Source organism: Salvelinus sp. IW2-2015, unplaced genomic scaffold (genome assembly GCF_002910315.2).
Source record: "Salvelinus sp. IW2-2015 unplaced genomic scaffold, ASM291031v2 Un_scaffold319, whole genome shotgun sequence".
NCBI lineage: Eukaryota > Metazoa > Chordata > Actinopteri > Salmoniformes > Salmonidae > Salvelinus > Salvelinus sp. IW2-2015.
In genome coordinates this window covers 472,184-493,390 of record NW_019942538.1, presented here as the reverse complement: position 1 = coordinate 493,390, position 21,207 = coordinate 472,184, and the positions used below count along the sequence as shown (strand labels likewise).

At 44.4% G+C, this 21,207-nt stretch overlaps 1 protein-coding gene across 1 annotated transcript in view; it reads left to right on the top strand.

Annotated features, from left to right (window-relative positions):
- The window catches only part of LOC112068237 (protein tyrosine phosphatase receptor type U), a 276,274-nt gene that overhangs the window by 198,855 nt on the left and 56,212 nt on the right, over positions 1–21,207 (top strand). The window contains exons 16-19 of the mRNA XM_070438079.1: positions 2,522–2,645; positions 13,619–13,695; positions 20,409–20,445; positions 20,994–21,091. Of these exons, the coding sequence (XP_070294180.1) occupies positions 2,522–2,645; positions 13,619–13,695; positions 20,409–20,445; positions 20,994–21,091 (336 nt within the window). The remainder of the gene's footprint in view (positions 1–2,521; positions 2,646–13,618; positions 13,696–20,408; positions 20,446–20,993; positions 21,092–21,207) is intronic.

The window sequence follows — 21,207 nt, the reverse complement described above, 5'->3', positions numbered from 1 at the left end:
CACTCCCCAATTTCTCCCTGGCTACATGCTTGCCCTTCTGGAACTCCGCTTGTAGACTCATTAAACTGTCCCCCACAGGCAAAACAATCTCCACTACAAAAATCTATATTCAGCTCCCTGTATTTTCTCTATCTATGTCTCTCTCCATTACAATTGAAAACAATGAGGACTATCGTGCTCTCCTGAACGCCTAGACTTTATTTCCCAGTGGAATGCCAATGTAGGACATTCAGAGATATTGATCAGCTCTCTGCAGTGCGTTGTAAGGGACTGGCATGTCTGAGCTGTGGGTGGACCACTGCAGTCACTTGCAGGTAGATATAGAGAACTAAGGCATTCACTATGTTGTACAGGGCATCACCTTGAGGCAAAGCTTGAAAGGCATAATCGATCTATTGATTGTATGTCTAGATACAATAGAGAAGGTTTGTGTGTGGAATGAAGTAAACACAAGAGGTGTTTTCACAGATCACAGCCAAGAGTTGAGCCAGTTTTTCAGTTATGTCCTCAGGATGTTGACTTACACTGTCATTACGATACGGAAAAAGGAACGTAGTCAACACCGGTGGGACGGTTGACATAGTACTATTGCACTGGGGGAGGAAAAAAAGACAGCGGTAATTTGAAACCACTGCAGCAAAATTATTCATGACACAGTTATGTAACGGCTCAGACTGTTCCTCACTGTGTCTCGTCTTTGTCTTTCATCCGAGTTTTACTCTTCATTTTTTGTGTGATCCTCAGAACCAATTAACCCCTCCCTGCAACCCCCCCCCCGATCCATGGGCCTCACTCTCCAAGTCTATATTGGGGAAAGTGGGGGGGTTGGTGTAATCCTAGGCAGGGTTTGGGTGGTTACTCTCTCTCTGTGGGGAGTAGTGGGGTTGTAATCCCCTGCTCAGCATGCAGACTTGGATTCACCCACAGTCCCCTCTGGTGGCTGAACAACCACAGGTGTGTGTGTGTGTGGTGGGGGGGGGGACTTGGCCCCACACACTAGGGGAGACGAGTAGTTTGGCTGATGAGAGCATATAAGAGCTAGATCCCACTGCTGGGGTTGTCCTTGAGTCAGGACTGTCATGGGATGGCGATAGTGAAGCATGTTGATGGGAGGAGCGTGTTGGAACAGAGTGTATGGGATTCACTAGAGAGCTTCATGTTCACACACAGAGAGATCAAATTGTATTGTATTGGTCACATACATATGGTTAGCAGATGTTAATGCGAGTGTAGCGAAATGCTTGTGCTTCTAGTTCCGATCATGCAGTAATATCTAACAAGTAATCTAACAATTTCACAACAACTGCCTTATACACACAAGTGTAAAGGAATGAATAAGAATATGTTCATAAATATATGGATGAGCGATGGCCGAACAGCATAGGCAGGATGCAGTAGATGGTATAGAGTACAGTATATACATATGAGATGAGTAATGTAGGGTATGTAAACATTATATCAAGTGGGATTGTTTAAAGTGACGAGTGATACATTTATTACATCCAATTTTTAATTATTAAAGTGGCTAGAGATTTGAGTCAGTATGTTGGCAGCAGCCACTCAATGTTAGTGATGGCTGTTTAACAGTCTGATGGCCTTGAGATGGAATCTGTTTTTCAGTCTCTCCTTCCTGGCTTTGTTGCACCTGTACTGACCTCGCCTTCTTGATGATAGCGGGGTGAACAGGCAGTGGCTCGGGTAGTTGTTGTTCCTGATGATATTTTTGGCCTTCCTGTGATATCGGGTGCTGTAGGTGTCCTGGAGGGCAGGTAGTTCGCCCCCGGTGATGCGTTGCGCAGACCGCACTACCCTCTGGAGGGCCTTGCGGTTGTGGGCAGAGCAGTTGCCGTACCAGGCGGTGATACAGCCCAACAGGATGCTCTCGATTGTGCATCTGTAAAAGTTTTTGGTGACAAGCCAAATTTCTTCAGCCTCCGGAGGTTGAAGAGGCGCTGTTGCGCCTTCTTCACCACGCTGTCTGTGTGAGTGGACCATTTCAGTTTGTCCGTGATGTGTACTCCGAGGAACTTAAAACGTTGCACCTTCTCCACTACTGTCCCGTCGATGTGGATAGGGGGGTGCCCCCTCTGCTCTTTCCTGAAGTCCACGATCATCTCCTTTGTTTTGATGACGTTGAGTGTGAGGTTGTTTTCCTGACACCACATTCCTGAGGGCCCTCACCTCCTCTCTGTAGCAAAGGCTATTCCACACGTTCTGCATGATCAGTTAATGTGAACAGGTAGCTACTTGTCATCTATGATGCTTTTGAACTCCCTTTCAGTCCGAATGGTCTTTGAATTGCACTACAGCGTCACGATGTATGCATTGGCTCACTACTTGACAGATATTGCTGCAATTTTACCCATTCATTTTCTATTTCCCCCTTACGTCACTCAAACACAACAGACAACTGCAGATATAATGGTTTAGAAGAGACGCATTGTAAATATGTTTGACACGATAGGGGAAGAGTGGTATTGGTAATAGTATCATTAACATGTACTTCCCTACACCTCGACAGAGCTTCTTTGATGGCTGGGACTGCACCAAAAAGAAGGACAAAACTAAAGGAAGGCATGACACGTTGATGGGATGTAAGTCATCATGGACATGCCAGCCCTCTTGTGACGAAAGCACTGATCACCGTAAGCAATATTGTCAATCACAAATATGTGTTCTATTCTTTTGCCATGTAATTATTGATATGTGGGATCTTTTAGGCAGGTTTTCCATGTAAAATATATATATATTTACCTTAGTGGAAGAACCTTATCTAAAAATGCATATTCTCAGCAAAAAAAGAAACGTCCTCTCACTGTCAAATGTGTTTATGTTCAGCAAACTCGTGTAAATATTTGTATGAACATAACAGATTCAACAACTGAGACATAAACTGAACAAGTTCCACAGACGTGTGACTAACAGAAATTGAATAATGTGTCCCTGAACATAGGGGGGGGGGGTCAAAATCAAACGGTCAGTATCTGGTGTGGCCACCAGCTGCATTAAGTACCACAGTGCATCTCAACCTCATGAACTGCACCCGATTTGCCAGTTATTGCTGGCCACTCTTCCACCTGCAAGTTCCCGGACATTTCTGGGGGAATGGCCCTAATCCTCACCCTCCGATCCAACAGGTCCCAGAAGTGATCAATGGGATTGAGATCCGGGCTCTTCGCTGGCCATGGCAGAACACTGACATTCCTGTCTTACAGGAAATCACACACAAAACAAGCAGTATGGCTGGTGGCATTGTCATGCTGGAGGGTCATATCAGGATGAGCCTGCAGGACGGGTACCACATGAGGGAGAAGGATGTCTTCCCTGTAACCCACAGCGCTGAGATTGCCTGCAATGACAACAAGCTCAGTCCGATGATGCTGTGACACACCGCCCACGACCATGATGGAAACCTCCAAATCAATCCCGCTCCAGAGTACAGGCCTCTCACCCCTGGTGAGACAAAACTGCAACTCGTCAGTGAAGAGCACTTTTTGCCAGTCCTGTCTGGTCCTGTCTGGTCCAAATCAAAAAATATGTTATATTTGAGATTCTTCAAAATAGCTTTGGCTTGATGACAGCTTTACACACTCTTGGCAGTTTCTCAACCAGCTTCACCTAGAATGCTTTTCCAACAGTCTTGAAGGAGTTCCCACATATGCTGAGCACTTGTTGGCTGCTTTTCCTTCTCTCTGCCGTCCAACTCATCCCAAACCATCTCAATTTGGTTGAGGTCGGGTGATTGTGGCCAGGTCATGTGATGCAGTACTCCACCACTCTCCTTCTTGGTCAAATAGCCCTTACACAGCCTAGAGGTGTGTTGGGTCATTGTCTTGTTGAAAAACAAATGATAGTCCCACTAATCGCAAACCAGATGGGATTGCGTATCGCTGCAGAGTGCGGTGGTAGCCATGCCTTGAATTTGAAATAAATCACAGACAGTGTCACCAGCAAAGCCCCAGCACACATCACACCTCCTCCTCCATGCTTCACGGTGGGAACCACACATGCGGAGATCATCCGTTCACCTTCTCTGCGTCTCACTAAGACATAGCGGTTGGAACCAAAAATGTCAAATATGTTCTCATCAGATCAAAGGACAGATTTCCACCAGTCTAATTTCCATTGCTCGTGTTTCTTGGCCCAAGCACGCCTCTTCCTCTTATTGGTGTCCTTTAGTAGTGGTTTCTTTGCAGCAATTCGACCATGAAAGCCTGATTCACGCAGTCTCCTCTGAACAGTTGATGTTCAGGCTGGTAACTCTAATGAATGTATTCTCTGCAGCAGAGGTAACTCTGGGTCTTCCTTTCGTGTGGCGGTCCTCATGAGAGCCAGTTTCATCATAGAGTTTGATGTTTTTTTGCAACTGCACTTGAAGAAACGTTCAAAGTTCTGATCTTCATGTCTTAAAGCAATGATGGCCTGTCATTTCTCTTTGCTTATTAGAGCTGTTCTTGCCATAATATGGACTTGGTCTTTTACCAAATAGGGCTTTCTTCTGTATACCAACCCTACCTTTTCACAACACAACTGATTGGCTCAAACGCATTAAGAAGGAAAGAAATTCCACAAATGCATTCCAGGTGTGCAAAGCTGTCATCAAAGTAAAGGGTGGCTACTTTGAAGAAGTAGGGGGGTTACTATATGATTCCATATGTGTTATTTCCTAGTTTTGATTTTAGTCAGGTCTAAAGAAACATTATTAAATGAAGATGCCATAGGCTGTAGGCTTGTTCATTTAGCTGAGAAGATATGCTTATGTCCCGTGCCATTATTTTATTTTACATGATTTTATTGTAAGAAGAATATGATTGAACTTAGCTGAATAAAATGGAAAGGATATTTTTTCCAATACGGAGCGACTGTGCGTGTGAAGTGGCTATGTTGAGTGTAAAAGTGATAATTTCCAATATACTAGATTTAGAGTTATTTGTCAACTTTAGTTGTGAATGAGACACACCTTAGAATGTTTTAGAAATCAAAACATATATGGGCTGCATGGTGCGACTATAGGCTATTCACTATTTGAGAAAGTAGCAAAAAAAGCTTGCGCTCTGTTGCTTGCCTCATTCTGCACAGTTCTCTCATCAATTTATCATATTTTCACCCATCAGACTCTATTCTCAATTTAAACTTGTCTTTATTAATATGCAAAACTAGCTTTGATTTAGAATTGCCCATTATCAAATGGGCAGGAATAGGGTGAGGTGAAAAAAGACATGTCCTCTATGCACTCGAATAGCGAATTGAGGCCGCCCTTTCCCAAACGGATACTTCCGTTTTATAGCGGAGCATGTGCTTTGAGAAATACATTTTAAGAACACTTATTTCATTCCACGCATCAACCACTGTTTGAGGAGCGTACTCTCGCTGCCCGACTGGTGATATTCTGCCCAAACTCTGTATGCCATAGGCTCTCCAACCTTGTTCTTGCAGCTACCCAGTGCTTAGTTTGGGAAACCAAGTGAAATGTCTTTGGGAACATCGATTGTAACATGTTTTCGCAACAAAACATGTTTCACTAAACCGTTGACAGCCCGTCTGTGTGCTCGAAAAAGGAATAATGAAAAGAGAAGTGGATGGACACGTGAGATATGCTGTATAGATAAATGTAATGTCACCCAATTAAATTATTTAAAAAATCCCTATTTATTACTAGGCTATTCAAATACAAATTAAAATACAAAATTCACTGATTGTAGTCTAACTGTTAGCCGCCCTGCATAATCAATGAACCAACAGCATCGCCTAGGGCTATACATTCTCTCCCAGACTCATGGATAGATATTTTGGAGCATAGCATAAGGTAACCAGTCCATCCAGTATGCATAATAATACAGTCCACACTCAAAGGCGATTACAAAAATGTGTTTAATTTTGAGTATGTACCAAAGACATGTTTTTCAGCCATGCCTAATATGCAGTAGGCTGTGTATTGTATAATGGGACAATCATCATCTTAATTTAGGTTTTTCTTTCGGCTTGGGCTCAAACCTTTGCATAAGCTCTAATATGCAAATGGAGGTTTGAATTAATCATCACCTTAGAAAGTGCAGTCCATTTCGTGGTGTTAGGCTTTGAAACAACATCCACGACAATGTTTTCCACTCAGATTCAATCTGCTGTTGAACTTCTCTCTTCAAATTGATCATCACAGTGAGGTGAGTTTTAAAAGTGTAGGCATACTGTTTTAATGATAAGTGTTTGATGTGATTTTCGATTAGTTAGAGGGACAATAGAGCCCTGAGTACCAGGCCAGTAGGACCTGATGGTAGTTAGCAAGTTGGGTACTACCAAAGCATATCCAGAGTGCATAAAAGGAGATTACCGTGACTCAACGGTCACATGGAGTTTTACTGCGGTCATTATCCCAACAGCCCTATCTGTGACCAACAGAAGCATATCTGTATTCCCAATCATGTAAAATCTGCCAAGGCTCAGGAGAAGACCCAGATGCAGATAGTTTCGAAGTAACAAAAGTTTATTACAAAAATAGGGGGGGCAGGCAAACGACAGGTCAAGGGCGGGCAGAGGTCAGTAATCCAGAGCAGAGTCCGAAAGGTACAGAACGGCAGGCAGGCTCAGGGTCAGGGCAGGCAGAGGTCAGTAATCCAGGGTGGTGTGACAAGGTACGGAATGGCAGTCAGGGTCAGGGCAGGCAGAATGGTCAAAACCGGGAGAACTAGAGAAAGGTAGGAGCACGGGGAAAACCGCTGGTAGGCTTGACGAAACAAATAGAACTGGCAACAGACAAACAGAACACATGTAGAAATACACAGGGGATAATGGGGAAGATGGGCGACACCTGGAGGGGGGTGGAGACGAGCACAAAGACAGGTGAAACAGATCAGGGTGTGACAAAAATCCATAGATTAGGGCCTAATTTATGTATTTCAATTGACTGATTTCCTTTTGTTGGTTCCATGTTGACATGAGCTGAAATAAAATATAGGAAAACATTTTCCATATGCACAAAAAGCTTATTTCTCTCAAATGTTGTGCACAAATTTGTTTACATCCCTATTAGTGAGCATTTCTCCTTTGCCAAGATAATTCATCCACCTGACAGGTGTGGCATATCAAGAATCTGATTAAACAGCATGATCATTACACAGGTGTACCTTGTGCTGGGGACAATAAAAGCCCACTCTAAAATGTGCAGTTTTGTCACACACCACAATGCCACAGATGTCTCAAGTTTTGAGGGAGCGTGCAATTGGCATGCTGACTGCAGGAATGTCCCCCGAGCTGTTGCCAGAGAATTGAATGTTAATTTCTCTACTATTGGCTGCCTCCAACGTCGTTTTAGAGAGTTTTGGCAGTACGTCCAACCGGCCTCAACCACAGAGCACGTGTAACCACTCCAGCCAAGGACCTCCACATCCGGCTTCTTCACTTGCAGGATTGTCTGAGACCAGCCACTCAGACAGCTGATGAAAATGTGGGTTTGCACAACCAAATAATTTCTGCACAAACTGTCAGAAACTGTCTCGGAAGGTCATCTGCGTGTTCGTTGTCCTCACCAGGGTCTTGACCTGACTGCAGTTCGGCGTCGTAACCGACTTCAGTGGGCAAATGCTCACCTTCGATGGCCACTGGCACGCTGGAGAAGTGTCCTCTTCACGGATGAAGCCTGGTTCCAACTGTCCCGGGAAGATGGCATACAGCGTGTGCCCGATGGAGGTGGTTGGGTTATGGTATGGGCATGCATAAATTATGGTAAATGAACACACTTGCATTTTATTGATTGCAATTTGAATGCACAGAGATACCGTGACAAGATCCTGAGGCCCATTTGTCCTGCCATTCATCCGCCCCATCACTTCATGTTTCAGCATGATATTGTATGGCTTGTACAGAATTCCTGGAAGCTGAAAATGTACCAGTTCTTCCATGGCCTGCGTACTCACTAGACATGTCTTCCCATTGAGCATGTTTGGGATGCTCTGGATTGACGTGTACGACAGCGTGTTCCAGTTCCCGCCAATAACCAGTAACTTCGCACAGCCATTGAAGAGGAGTGGGACAACATTCCACAGGCCACAATCAACAGCCTGATCAACTCTATGCGAAGGAGATGTGTTGCATTGCAAGAGGCAAATGGTGGTCACACCAGATACTGACTGATTTTCTGATCCACGGCCCTACATTTGTTTTAAGGTATCTCTGACCAACAGATGCATATCTGTATTCCCAGTCATGTGAAATCCATAGATTAGGGCCCAATGAATGTATTTCAATTGACTGATTTCCATATATGAACTGTAACTCAGTAAAGGCTTTGAAATTGTTTCATGTTGTGTTTAGTGTGGAAATAATACATTGAATATGTATTGTACTTACCTGCAGTATAGTATGTTTGCTAATCATGTGTGCATGGATATTATTGGCAATGACTGTGACCTTTTCCCTTGGATGACGTCATCACCCCGAGTTGGATCTGTACAATGCGACTCTACCACATGTTGAGTGGGCTCTATCGTTTGGCTGTATTTGTGCCGTTTGTACATGCCTGTACACATTTTATTTCTTAGGTTGAAAGTAATATTGAAATGCGTGTAGGCATTCCTTGTCAAGTTACTACATCTTTTTGGCGACGAGGATAAAACTTGATCAGCATGTACAGGGCYATGTGCTAGCTAGCTAAGAAACAGTGGAGGGAGCCAGCCAGCTAGCTAGCTTAATAAGCGACGGAGAGCAGCCACCGCTGGAGGTAAACGCCGATGGTGACGATCAAGGACAAGTTGGCGTTATAATGGCAATGTTTGGGACTATCACTGAGTTTGTGGAAGAGAACGAGGACTGTGCAAAATATGTGGAAAGGTTGGGACACTTTTTCTTGGTGAATGGAATTACAGATGAGGCTAAAGAGCCCTTTATTCTCTTGAGTGTGTGTGGGGCTGAAACCTACAAGCTAATGCGGAATTTGGCTACACCACGGAGACCGGGAGAAATTCCTTTTGTGGCTTTTGTTCAAATTTACCCCAATCCAAAGCCTTCAGTGATTGCCCATAGGTTCAAGTTTAACTGTCATTTTTGGAAAACAGGTCAGTTTGTTAACTGAATTATGTTAACTCTCTGAACATTGTGAGTTTGGGGCTATGTTAGAGGACATGCTCCGTGACAGATTAGTCTGTGGCATTAATGAGGACAGCATACAGTACCGTTTGCTGGGGGAAGCCACACTGACTTTCAAGAGATTATTGGAACTATCTCAAGGGATGGAGATGGCCGCTAGTAATGCTAAAAATATTCAAAAGGCCGAAAGTGGAAGTGTTGCAGTGCATCGGGTGACAAAAGAGGCGGCAGGAAAAACGGGAAAAGCAGTGGAATGTTTTAGATGTGGGGGAACACATTATGCAAACCATCTGTAAGTTCAAGCATACTTTATCACAATTGCAACAAAAAGGGACATTTAGCAACAACAAAAAATGCAGGGGTCCTAGAAGCAAGCCAGAGGGTGGGCAGACTGGGTAGGGCAAGTTCACAGCTAAGAAGCTGCAGTCAGCAGTGCACCACTTAGAGAGCACAGAGGAGGAGGACGAGCATTGGTCCTACAACATGTTTAATATGAGTGAGCTGTGCGCAGAGCCTGTCTATGCTACAGTGGAGGTAGATGGAAAGCAGATGAGGAGGGAGGTTGACACAGGGGCCTCTGCCTCTGTTATCAGTGAGGAGACCTACAAAGAAATGTGGGGCTCAAAACAGGCTTCAGCCCTCACACCGGCTTCAGCCCTCACACCGGCAGGGATCAGACTGCGTACGTACACCGGGGAGACCATACCATTGCTGGGCGCTCTAGAGGTGGACATTGCATACAACAATCAGGAAGCGAGAGCACGGCTCCTGGTGGTGAAAGGGAATGGGCCTAGTTTACTAGGGCATGACTGGCTCACCAAAATACAACTGAACTGGGGTGAGAGACAACACACACGAGGGACTGAGGATGTCATTCATAAGTACCCTGAGATTTTCAAAGGTGAACTGGGCACATTGCAGTTAAGCTGATTGTGGATCCTCAGAACAAGCCTCACTTTTTCAAGCCCAGGACAATGCCTTACGCCATGAAAAATAAAGTTGAGGATGAGTTGGAGCGGCTGCAGGAAACAGACATCATTACTCTCATTCAGTTCTCCCGTTGGGCAGCTCCAATCGTTCCCGTTCTGAAAAGTGACGGCATGGTGCGTATATGTGGGGACTACAAACTCACCATCAACTGGGCCTCTAGGCTGGATGCTTACCCGCTGCTGCGGGTGGAGGACCTGTTCGCGACGCTTGCAGGAGGCAAGACGTTCTCAAAGCTTGACATGAGTCACGCCTACCAACAGCTCCTCCTGGACGAGGTCTCAAAAGAGTATGTCACAGTCAACACGCACAAAGGCTTGTTCAGGTACAACCGCTTGGTTTTCGGAGTGGCAACCAGTCCAGCCATTTTCCAGAGGGCAATGGACAGTCTGCTGCAGGGGATCCCTCATGTAGCAGTGCACCTGGACGACATCCTGGTTACAGTGGCACCTCCACCATCTGGACCAGGTGTTAAAGAGATTCTCCGAAGCAGGGCTGCGCCTGAAGCGTAGCAAGTGCACATTCCAAGCACAGAGTGTGACATACCTAGGTCACAAGATCACAGCGCAGGGCCTGTGTCCTATGGAGGACAAAGTCAGGGCAATCAAGGATGCTCCAAACCCCAAGAACGTGTCTGAGCTCAGGTCGTTCCTGGCCATGGGGAACTACTATGGTAAGTTCCTCCCMGAGCTGTCAACAGTGTTGGCTCCACTTTATCAGCTGCTCCACAAAGACTAAATGGAAGTGGGGGCCAGCACAAGAGAAAGTTTTCAAGGAAGTGAAAGCGCTACTACAATCAAGCACAACTGCTGGTTCATTTTGACCAAGACAAATCGATCATCCTGTCATGTGACTCCTCGCCCTATAGCGTTGGGGCATTAATCTCTCATTTAGAGGACAGGTCAGAGAAACCCATTGGATTTGCATCAATCACGCTGACGAGTGCTGAGAAGGGTTATTCACAGTTAGACAAGGAAGTTCTGGCCATAGTCTTTGCTGTGAAACACTTGCATCAGTACCTCCAATGGTCGTCAATGGTCGTCATTTCGCCATATGTACTCACCACAAACCACTGATGAGCATTTTTAGTGAATCAAGATGCATTCCTCCCATGGCTTCAGCAAGTATACAGCGCTGGGCCCTAACACTGTCAGCTTACGAGTACACTATAGTGTACAGAGCGGGGAAGGACAATTCAAACGCAGACGTGCTCAACCGTCTCCCGCTACCAGAGATGCCCGCCACAACTGTAGTGCCTCCCAAGACAATTTTCCTAATGTAGAGATTGTCAAACTGACCTGTGAATGACAAACAGATCAAACAGTGGGCAGACCCGGATCCTATCCTGGCCCAAGTAAAAAGATGCCTTATGCAGGGTTGGCCTCCTGTCATAGAGGATGATGGACTGAGACCTTATGCAAAGCACGAAACTGAGCTGAGTGTGCATGATGGCTGCATACTCTGGGGGTCCAGAGTGGTTATTCCACCCCCTGGCCGTTCACAAATCATCTCCCGGATTAAAAGTTTAGCCAGATCTTACATCTGGTGGCCTAACATGGATCAGGACGTAGAAAACAAAGTGAAATCATGTTCTGAGTGCCAGATCAACCAGAAGATGGCCCCACCCGCGCCACTACATCTGTGGGAGTGGTCTGACCGCCCATGGTCCAGGCTGCACATAGACTTTGCAGGCCCTTTCATGGGCAACATGTTCCTTGTCATGGTGGACGTGCACTCCAAGTGGCTGGAGGCTCGCATCATGAGCAACATCACAGCGACCACAACCATCGAAAAGCTTCGGCAGGTGTTTGCAACTCATGCCTGACTCTCTTATGTCCGACGAGTCAGACACAACAACCTTTACCTGTGACTTGTTCCAAGAATTCATGCTTAGAAACGGGATTCGCCATGTCCCCAGCGCTCCGTTTCAACCGGCCTGAAACGGCTTAGTGGAGCGGGCTGTGCAGACCCTGAAAGAGGGGCTCAAAAGGATGACTGGGGGAACCATCACAACTAAGCTCTCTCGGTTCTTGTTCCAGTACTGCATCACGCCACAAACAACAACAGGACATGCTCCAGCTGAGATGTTGATGGGCGGAAAGCCTATAGCTCACCTGGATCTACTGCGTCCGGACATCAAAGCACGAGTGGAACGGAAGCAGGGGAAACAAAAAGAGAGACATGACAACCACGCGAGAGAAAGACCGTTAAAACCCAGTGACAGGGTCTACAGCTGCAACTTCACAAGCAGCAAGCGCTGGTGGCCAGGTATCATTCAGAGTGGTCCAGTCTCCTTTGTAGTCAAATTGACTGATGGTCGAGTCATGCGCAGACACCAGGACCACATCCGCCTACGCTATGACAAGGAAAATAAACTAAATTCAGACGGAACAGCGGCGGGTGGTAGTATACAAGTTAAAACCCCACAGGAAACGGTGTCTGAGGAACAGGGGCATTCAGTGGTTCCAGCAGAGGGAGATCTACTTTCTCTCACAAACACCCAACCCACTCCTCTGCCCTCAGACCCAGCTCCACTGGGACACGCCTTACCAGTGTCTCGTGGCACACCAGGAGTACTGCGCAGATCCACAGCGTAGTCACAAGCCTCTTGAGAGACGAGCTCTGTAGTTGAGACTGATAGTCTTGTGGTGTTAGTGTTTGTTTGGGACGTCAGATCTCGTTGAAAAGAAATAAGGACTGTCATATATATTTTGTTTGTTTGCATTTACTGTAACGCTAGCAGAAGTTCTAAAGTGTTGTGAAGAAGAGGAAAGAAAACACTGATGTGGTTTACTTGTTAAGCTTATGTTTTTTCCTTACATGAGGGATTGAAATTAAGGGGGGGAGAAGTGTTAAATTGTCACTATATAAATAATTACATTGAATATGAATTGTATTTACCTGCAGTACAGTATGATTGCTATTCATGTGTGCATGGTTATTATTGGCATTGACTGTGACCTTTCCCCTTGGATGATGTCATCACCCCGAGTCAGATCTGTACAATGCGACTCTACCATATGTTGAGTGGGCTGTATCGTTTGGCTGTATTTGTACCGTTTGTATATATATATATATATTTTATTTATTATTTTATTTAACCTTTATTTAACTAGGCAAGTGAGTTTAAAAAAAATCTTACTTACAATGACGGCCTACCCTGGTCAAACCCGGATGACGCTGGGCTGATTGTGCGCTGCCCTATGGGACTCCCAATCACGGCCGGATGTGATACAGCCTGGATTCGAACCAGGGACTGTAATGACGCCTCTTGCACTGAGATGCAGTGCGTTAGACCGCTGTGCCACTCGGGAGCCGGGTGTACATGGCTGTACACATTTTATTTCTTAGGTTGAAAGTAATATTGAAATGCGTGTAGGCCTTCCTTGTCAAGTTACTACAATAAATGTGTTCTTTTATGTATAGGTCTTTTATAAAATGTTTAAAAAAATATATGGATGTGTTATTTAATTTAGTTGTATATGGTGTGGATGTACTGTAATGTAATTGGAAACATGGCTGAGATGTGATTCTCCCATTGTGTCCGTTCCAGACGACCGCCACAGAGTCAAGCTCCACCCACTCCTGGGAGACCCCAACTCTGACTACATCAACGCCAATTACATAGACGTAAGTCTCACCTCACCTTCCTTTCTGCTCAGAATCCTTTCCAATCACAGTGTTATACTGGGAAACTCATCAAGTCGTTGCTTATCCCTTTGTGAAAAACCACCGTCCATTTCACAGTATTCTGTGTCGCCCTAAGCAATCCGGTGCCCCAGAGTTACCTGTGAGAGGTTATTCCTGTTCCTGGAAACACCAGGCTCCACCCAACTCCCATCCAACCACAAACCTTCCTCTTGGCATTCTAGCCAGATGCCATGTCTGTTTGGTGACTACCTCTACAGCCCCTTATCCAACTCTATTAATAGACAATAAATTCATTTTATAATACCAAGTCCTGGAGGTAAAGCCTTTTTGTAAAATCCCCCAATCCCTCTGAATTGAATAGACTGGTTGATGTTGTTCAATCCCTGGATGGATGGGGAGCAGCTCTGTGACATGATCTCTTTGGCTTCTCACCTCCACTTCACTGTACTTCTTGTTTCCATCTGCATCAACTAGAATGTGTCACCCCCCCGTAGAGCAACATGCATCATCCATTTCTTGTACTGTACACTCATGAATGTACATTATTCCATCATAAGAGACAAACTTGTCTAAAAACGCCTCGTCGGAAAGGAAAGGCACTCCTTTTACATCGTTTAGCCGGGAGAGATAGATAGAGAGAGTGGACTTGTGCAGGAGAAACGCTTTTAGGGGACTTTATTAGCATAGAGGGGGCACTTGAGAAGGCCGTCCTATTTTGACTCCTGCCATTGTGAGGGTGCCAATTAGTGTCAGGGCACAGGGAGACCAAGCATCATTAGAGACATGCAACTCAATGCTTGGGTGCTGCCTGCTGTAGTGCCAAGTTGGCCCCTGACAAGGCTAGCCCTGGCCCTGAATGATGAATACGTTGCCACAGGGGAATACTTGTGGAGAGCCCATTACTATTTGACCAGAGGTTACATGGGAAAGTTTAGCCTCTCTCTGAAATGTGTTTTCTGTTTGTTAAAGCAGAGGTTGAAGAAGTGCGAGCTCTCAGATTGTTTTTCTATTTAGCATTTGATTTAATCTCTTTGTCACTCATCGCCTGGCTCTGTGTGGGGGGGGGGGGGTATACAGTATTGTGCTGTATGTATATGCATGCTTGGCAGCTGCCTGTGTTTGTCATGTGTTGTGGTACATACAGTGTAGTATTTTCCATCACCACACTCAGCAAGTGAACCCGGCTGAATGCTATATGACAGCCTCTAATTTGTTAAATAGGGAGACCGTCCAAAGCAATACACACTCATGGCAGCATGAACAAATGCACCCACGCACGCTCTCACACACACAAACCACACACTCCGTCTCACACACACATACTGTATGGAAACAAGCACAACTCTCTATACAGGTTCTCCTCCTGACTGCAACCTTTAACTCCTTAGATTTCTCAATCTTCTTTCATTAACTAGCTTCTATCTCTTCTCTCTTCTTTTTCTACTACCTTCCCCACCTACTCGACTTTGGACCCTGTAGATTCGGATTAACAGGGAAGTAAGTACTTCACTGCTCTTTCTTCTGTCTGCCATCCCTTTCTTTTCCCTCTTTCCCATGCAGTACATCCCTCCTTCAAAATTCAAACCCTTCAGTCTAGTGTTTGGGAGCCCGGATTTAGAGTTGGCACAAAGCAAGCTGCTCCAAGGTGTCACAATGTTCAGATTGCAGCAGAGTGAAGAAACTCTGAGGGTTMCCATCTCTTTTCCTTTTATCTGCCATTGAATCTTAGATGTTTGTCTCTTTCTACTTGAGCCATGTTCAAACTCCAAGCCAGTAGCTCATCATGCAGTAGAATAACCAGAGCACCATTGCACTCTGGCAATACCATGAACAACATTGAACAAATTGGAAGTGTTGAAAGAGGTATTGTGAATAGGTACCCTTTTCTCGACCATACCTGAATCAAAGCTAACCACTAAGTAAAGAGGAATGCACGTTTGAAGGAGCTCCCATATCTGCTGAAGACGAGACTGCCTTGTGGCCCATTGTATGTGTGACCTGTAAGCATATAGAGCTGTGTCATCGTCACCATACCCACTGGCATGCCCTGTCATCTCCAGCATGTGACAAGTGTCCCTGTGTCGTTATATTACTTGTGCTTACATTAGGTCAGAACTCAGGAGGTTACGGTTGCCACTATGACTGGTTGAGGTGGAGGTGTGTGAATGCCATGGAAATGCTGATTGTGCTGCCCAGGGTCCCAGCGAATCATGGGTAGTTGGGCTCACTGCACCCATTCACTGTGACAGTCATTCATCTCCATTACACACTTGTCCCTTTTGCGTTTCACTGCGTATACCTGCATTTCTGCACTTTTTTTGAGGGTGACACAGAACAGATGCCAAGTTGTCTTTCTAGGAGGAAGTAACAATGAGTTATGTTCTGTCGACAAACTACTTCTTATAGCCTACTGTACAGTGATGTGGTCCCCGCCTCTTCACGGCATCGTCACCCATAAACACTTCCACCATAAGGAGATATTTTGGCAGATTGTCAAACATTCTTTGATATAAATGGTCTCCTGTTGACTCACTCTGCACGCAAGTTGTACAACTTCATCTGAGCAATCATAGTGGCTATGAATATATATGTGACCGACCGTCTCGAATCGGGCTTATGTAGCAAAATTTGAAATAGTGTTTTTTACATTGGATAAAGTAGAGACTCTGAGCTAGAAAATGGTATATCATACAGTACAGTTGAGGAACAATGGAAAACATCGTTCTCACCCTCTTAAAACTTAGCACCACCCGTCTCTTTAAGGATTCAAATGTGAGGCCATGTACTAAACATCCAAAGATTTCAAGACTAAAGGCTGGTTTATACTACGGGTGTATTCGTAAATTCAATCTGGAGTGCCAGAGTGCACCCTGGGCGGTCGTAAACTCAGAGCGTTGTCAGATTGTCCGTTCGTAAATTCAGAGCGTTTCGCTCTCTGAGCTTTCAGCGAGCTCACTGGACGCTCTGGCCGAGGAGTAGGGTTGATCCGAGTGTTCTGACCTAACAGCAGTCAAGCTCACAAGCTAACTGGCTAACATTGGCTAGCTTGCTAGCTACTTTCAGACACAGACAACAGCTCACTCAGACCATTTTACTCACCCTCGCTGAGCTGGTTAGGCTGTTTTTATGTTATCCAGAGCGTTGGTGACTTTAACTGCGCTGCTGGCAACAATTTAACCTCTCTAGGGTACGTGAGACGGTAGCGTCCCACCTCTTCAACAGCCAGAAAACAACAGAAATCCCATAATTAAAATTCCTCAAACATACATGTATTTTACACCATTTTAAAGATACACTTGTTGTAAATCCAGCCACAGTGTCCGATTTCAAAAAGGCTTTACGACAAAAGCAAAGCAAACGATTATGTTAGGTGAGTGCCTATTCACAGAATAACACAGCCATTTTTTCCAGCCAAAGAGAGGATTCACAAAAAGCAGAAATATAGATAAAATGAATCACTAAACTTTGATGATCTTCATCAGATGACACTCAAATGACTTCATGTTACACAATACATGTATGTTTTGTTCGGTAAAGTTCATATTTATATCCAAAAATCTCAGTTTACATTGGCGCCTTACATTCAGAAGTTCCAAAACATCCTTTGATTTTGCAGAGAGCCACATCAATTTACAGGAATACTCATAATAACATTGCTAAAAGTTACAACTGTTATGCGTGGAATTTTAGATGCACTTATCCTTAATGCAAACGCTGTGTCAGATTTAAAAAATAAAAAAAATTATGGAAAAAGCAAACCATGCAATAATCTGAGGTCGGCGCTCAGAGCCCAATCAAGACGCAAATATATCCGCCATATTATGCAGTCAACAAAAGTCATAAATAGCATTATAAATCTTCACTTTGCTGATATTCGTCAGAATGCACTCCCAGGTCTCCCACTCCCACAAGAAATGTTTGTTTTGTTCGGTAATGTCCAAATAGCTACTTTTGTTAGCGCGTTTGGTAAACAAATCCAAAGTCACGACGCGCGTTCACTAAAAGCAGACGAAATGTCAAAAAGTTCCGTAACAGTCAGTAGAAACATGTCAAACGATGTATTGAATCAATCTTTAGGATGTTTTCAACATAAATATTAAATAATGTTCCAACTGGAGAATTCCATTGTCTTCAGAAGTGCGATGGAACAGAGCTCGCTCTCACATGAACGCCCATGGTCAGTGCATGTTCAGGTCATGGCAGACCTTACTCATTCCCCGCTCCTTCGGCCCCACTTCACAGTAGAAGCATCAGACAAGGTTCTAAATACTGTTGACATCTAGTGGAAGCCTTAGGAAGTGCAACATTACCAATATCCCACTGTATCTTCAATAGGAGCTGAGTTGAAAATCGACCAACCTCAGATTTCCCACTTCCTGGTTGGATTTTTTCTCAGGTTTTTGCCTGCCAACGGTCATATTCAACGGGTGTTGAGCGTTCATATATGTGTCAGTTATTCTGCACTCTGGCACACTCCGATGAGAGTGCTCTGAAATCGGAGTAGATAGCCGGAGCGAATTTATCAGCTACGTGTATCGACAGTTGTCCCAGTGACATCATGAACATTCTATTGAAATGGTTACTTGCATAGTAGAGTATTTTGTTTAGACATGTAGTTAGCTAGCTAAACAATGAACCATAATCCCAACTCATAACATTACCCTGTATGAATCTGCAGGTAGCAAACCAACCAGGTTCAATGTTAGCTTGCAAACATCAGGCTATAACTATCAAAGCAAATGGATCTGAGATAGGAATAATATTACTACACAGATCATAAACGTAACGTTTGCTAGCAAGCCAGCCAGCTTATGTTAGCTAGCTAGCTAACAGTACGATTTAACTTGAAATGAAAATGACTTTCTAACAAAATTAGAAACGTGTAATATCTGAAAATGTAGCTAGCTAGACTATCTTACCTGTATACATGGATGGACGCTTCTTCCTCTCTGTCACGGATGCCATGGTTGCCCTTAGTTTGAAGATGTAATCCGGAGACATGTTTTTTATACAGACTTCTATGTGTTCTCTTTTCGACTCCCTTTGCTTATTTGCAGTCAAAGGCAAGAATTTTCTCCATCTCCTTAGCTATCATACTCTAATTCCCCCGGGCATTCCACTGATTTCAAAATTCTGTCCTCCAGAAAGTGGAGAGCAACACTGATATCGTTCAAAAAAGCAGTGTTAGAAAGGATGATCTACAAATACTGACCAGCTCATGTTATAGACAAAGAAGCGTGCTACATGGCAGACCAATCCGAACTCATCTCTCGGCATGGCTAGCGGGAAGGTTCCTGACTTTTTCCATGGCTAAACCAACTAGGCTCGTAATTTTAACCATTTTATTCATATTTACAGATGACATACAAGTTTGTTATTAAGGCACATGAAAGTTCCAGAAGGGATTTCAGCCCAAAAAACGCATTTGGAGTTAAAAAAAAGAAATGGTTCTCCTGTGAAGTAGTGATGCACTACAAACGCCTAGTTTCCTTCCTTGTGAATCCCTTTTTTTCAAGGTTGCTTTTTCCTCTTTTGGTTGAGCACCGTATCTCCACTGTATCCAGATCCCCCCCCCACACACACACACAGTTAGTCTCAACTTACTGTTGCGAGTTAGAAAAGTAGAATACACAAAGTGCAATTTCAAAATTTGGTTGTGCATCAGGAGTTTTTCTCGTTATCTCAGTCACTGATAGTAAGTCAATTAGCCCATGTCAGCTAAAATGTTGTAGATCGCTAAATTAGTTTAGCAGCCAGCTATCTAAACTTGTTTTCGTGGTCGAATTACCAGCCTCCATTGATTTTGTTAGTCAGTCTTACTCAGATATCATATTAAAAACTGCTGAAATTTCTCACCATCCTATTGCAAAATGTGTAGAATTGCAGGAAATTATCTGTAGATCAGTTCATTTCTTTCTCTCCGCCCAATGGCTAAATGTGTCGAATTACAGTAAATTTGCTTTATAACTGTAAAATTTCCTCTACATCCCATTGCAAAAATGTTTAGAATTGCGCAAAATGTGCTAAAACGTGAAAAATATTCAGTATATTGGAGCACTAAACCAACTGTGAAAATACAAGCAGAACGTATTATTTTGTGCATTGTGTTGAATAATGAAATCCGATTTGCTATTTCTATGGGACTTGGGTCTAACGTAGCGTAGTGTTCTGAAAAGCATCATTTTGATGCGTAAAGTGGATGTTCTGAATCACTTAAACTGCTGGGACTACAGTCTCTCTCTCATCTCTCTCAATGCCTAACAAAGTTTTGTGTTGTCTCATTCTGTTATATCGTGACCATGTTTGTTGTGACGTCTGTGTGGGGGGATTTGCACATGCTTTTCGAAGTTGATGACAGCTTTTAGGTAAAGCCTGACATGCAATGGAATGCTTTTTCTCAGGCGTCATAATTAGCTGTGCTTTTGGGAGGTGTCTATTTAGCATGCACACCAAACTGTAGGCATACTGGGTGTCTGACGGCACACCATATTTTCTCTGGAATTTTTGTGAGTGGTATTGGAATGACAGGAAACATGACGTTACTGAGGGAATTGGACAGGAGTGAGAAGGAAGGGTGATCCTTGCTAGAAGATAGGGAGGGAGAGAGGAGAAGGAGGGAGGAGAAGGAGAGAAAGCGCTGTCTGAGGCACAGATGGCTTACTCAGCATGTCATCCCTGTTCTCTTTTTTCAGGGCTACCATCGATCCAACCACTTCATAGCCACTCAGGGTGAGTATCCCGCCATGTCTGGAGTTGGGTGCTTGTGTGTGTTTTTGTGTGATAAATTGAGGTTGACCAACCTACCCAATGAACTTCCACGTAGGATCTAGCAACAGTGACGCATCATGCTCACGTATACATCAGTTTCCTTTTTTCGGTGCGTGAATATTTGGATGTGTAGATACACACCCTAGCATCAGTTAGACCTTCTCCTAGTAGAGCGAGAGAGAGACTCATGATCTGTTTTGCCTGTCACTTCTCATACCGAGCCACTGTTCGCTGGCACAGACCAATGAACACTGCTATGAAGCGCTGTACAGCACCACTTTAATTACAGTAGGGCATGTGACCTGACCAGGATAAACTCTTTGGCCCTACTTATAACCTAGCTGCATGTACCTTGATCCCGTGTCCAAGAAAAGTGACTTAGTACAGTAGTATGGGGTCACGTGGTCAGGAAACAATCCTGGCCCTAGTCATATTGATAATTTGTGTTTAGAGCAAACTGTTTTTGACTGAGATGGTTGATGTGATGGTTTTACCTTTCTGTCCCATAGGGCCCAAACAGGAGACGGTGTATGACTTCTGGAGGATGGTGTGGCAGGAGAACTGCTTCAGCATCGTCATGATCACTAAACTGGTAGAGGTAGGCAGGGTGAGTCTCACACTCACACCTCTCTCATCATACACACCTATCCCCAGCACCATTGCTTCCATCTATCCGGCCATCCATCCATCCAGTCATAGACCTCTTCTATATGTAAGGGGACA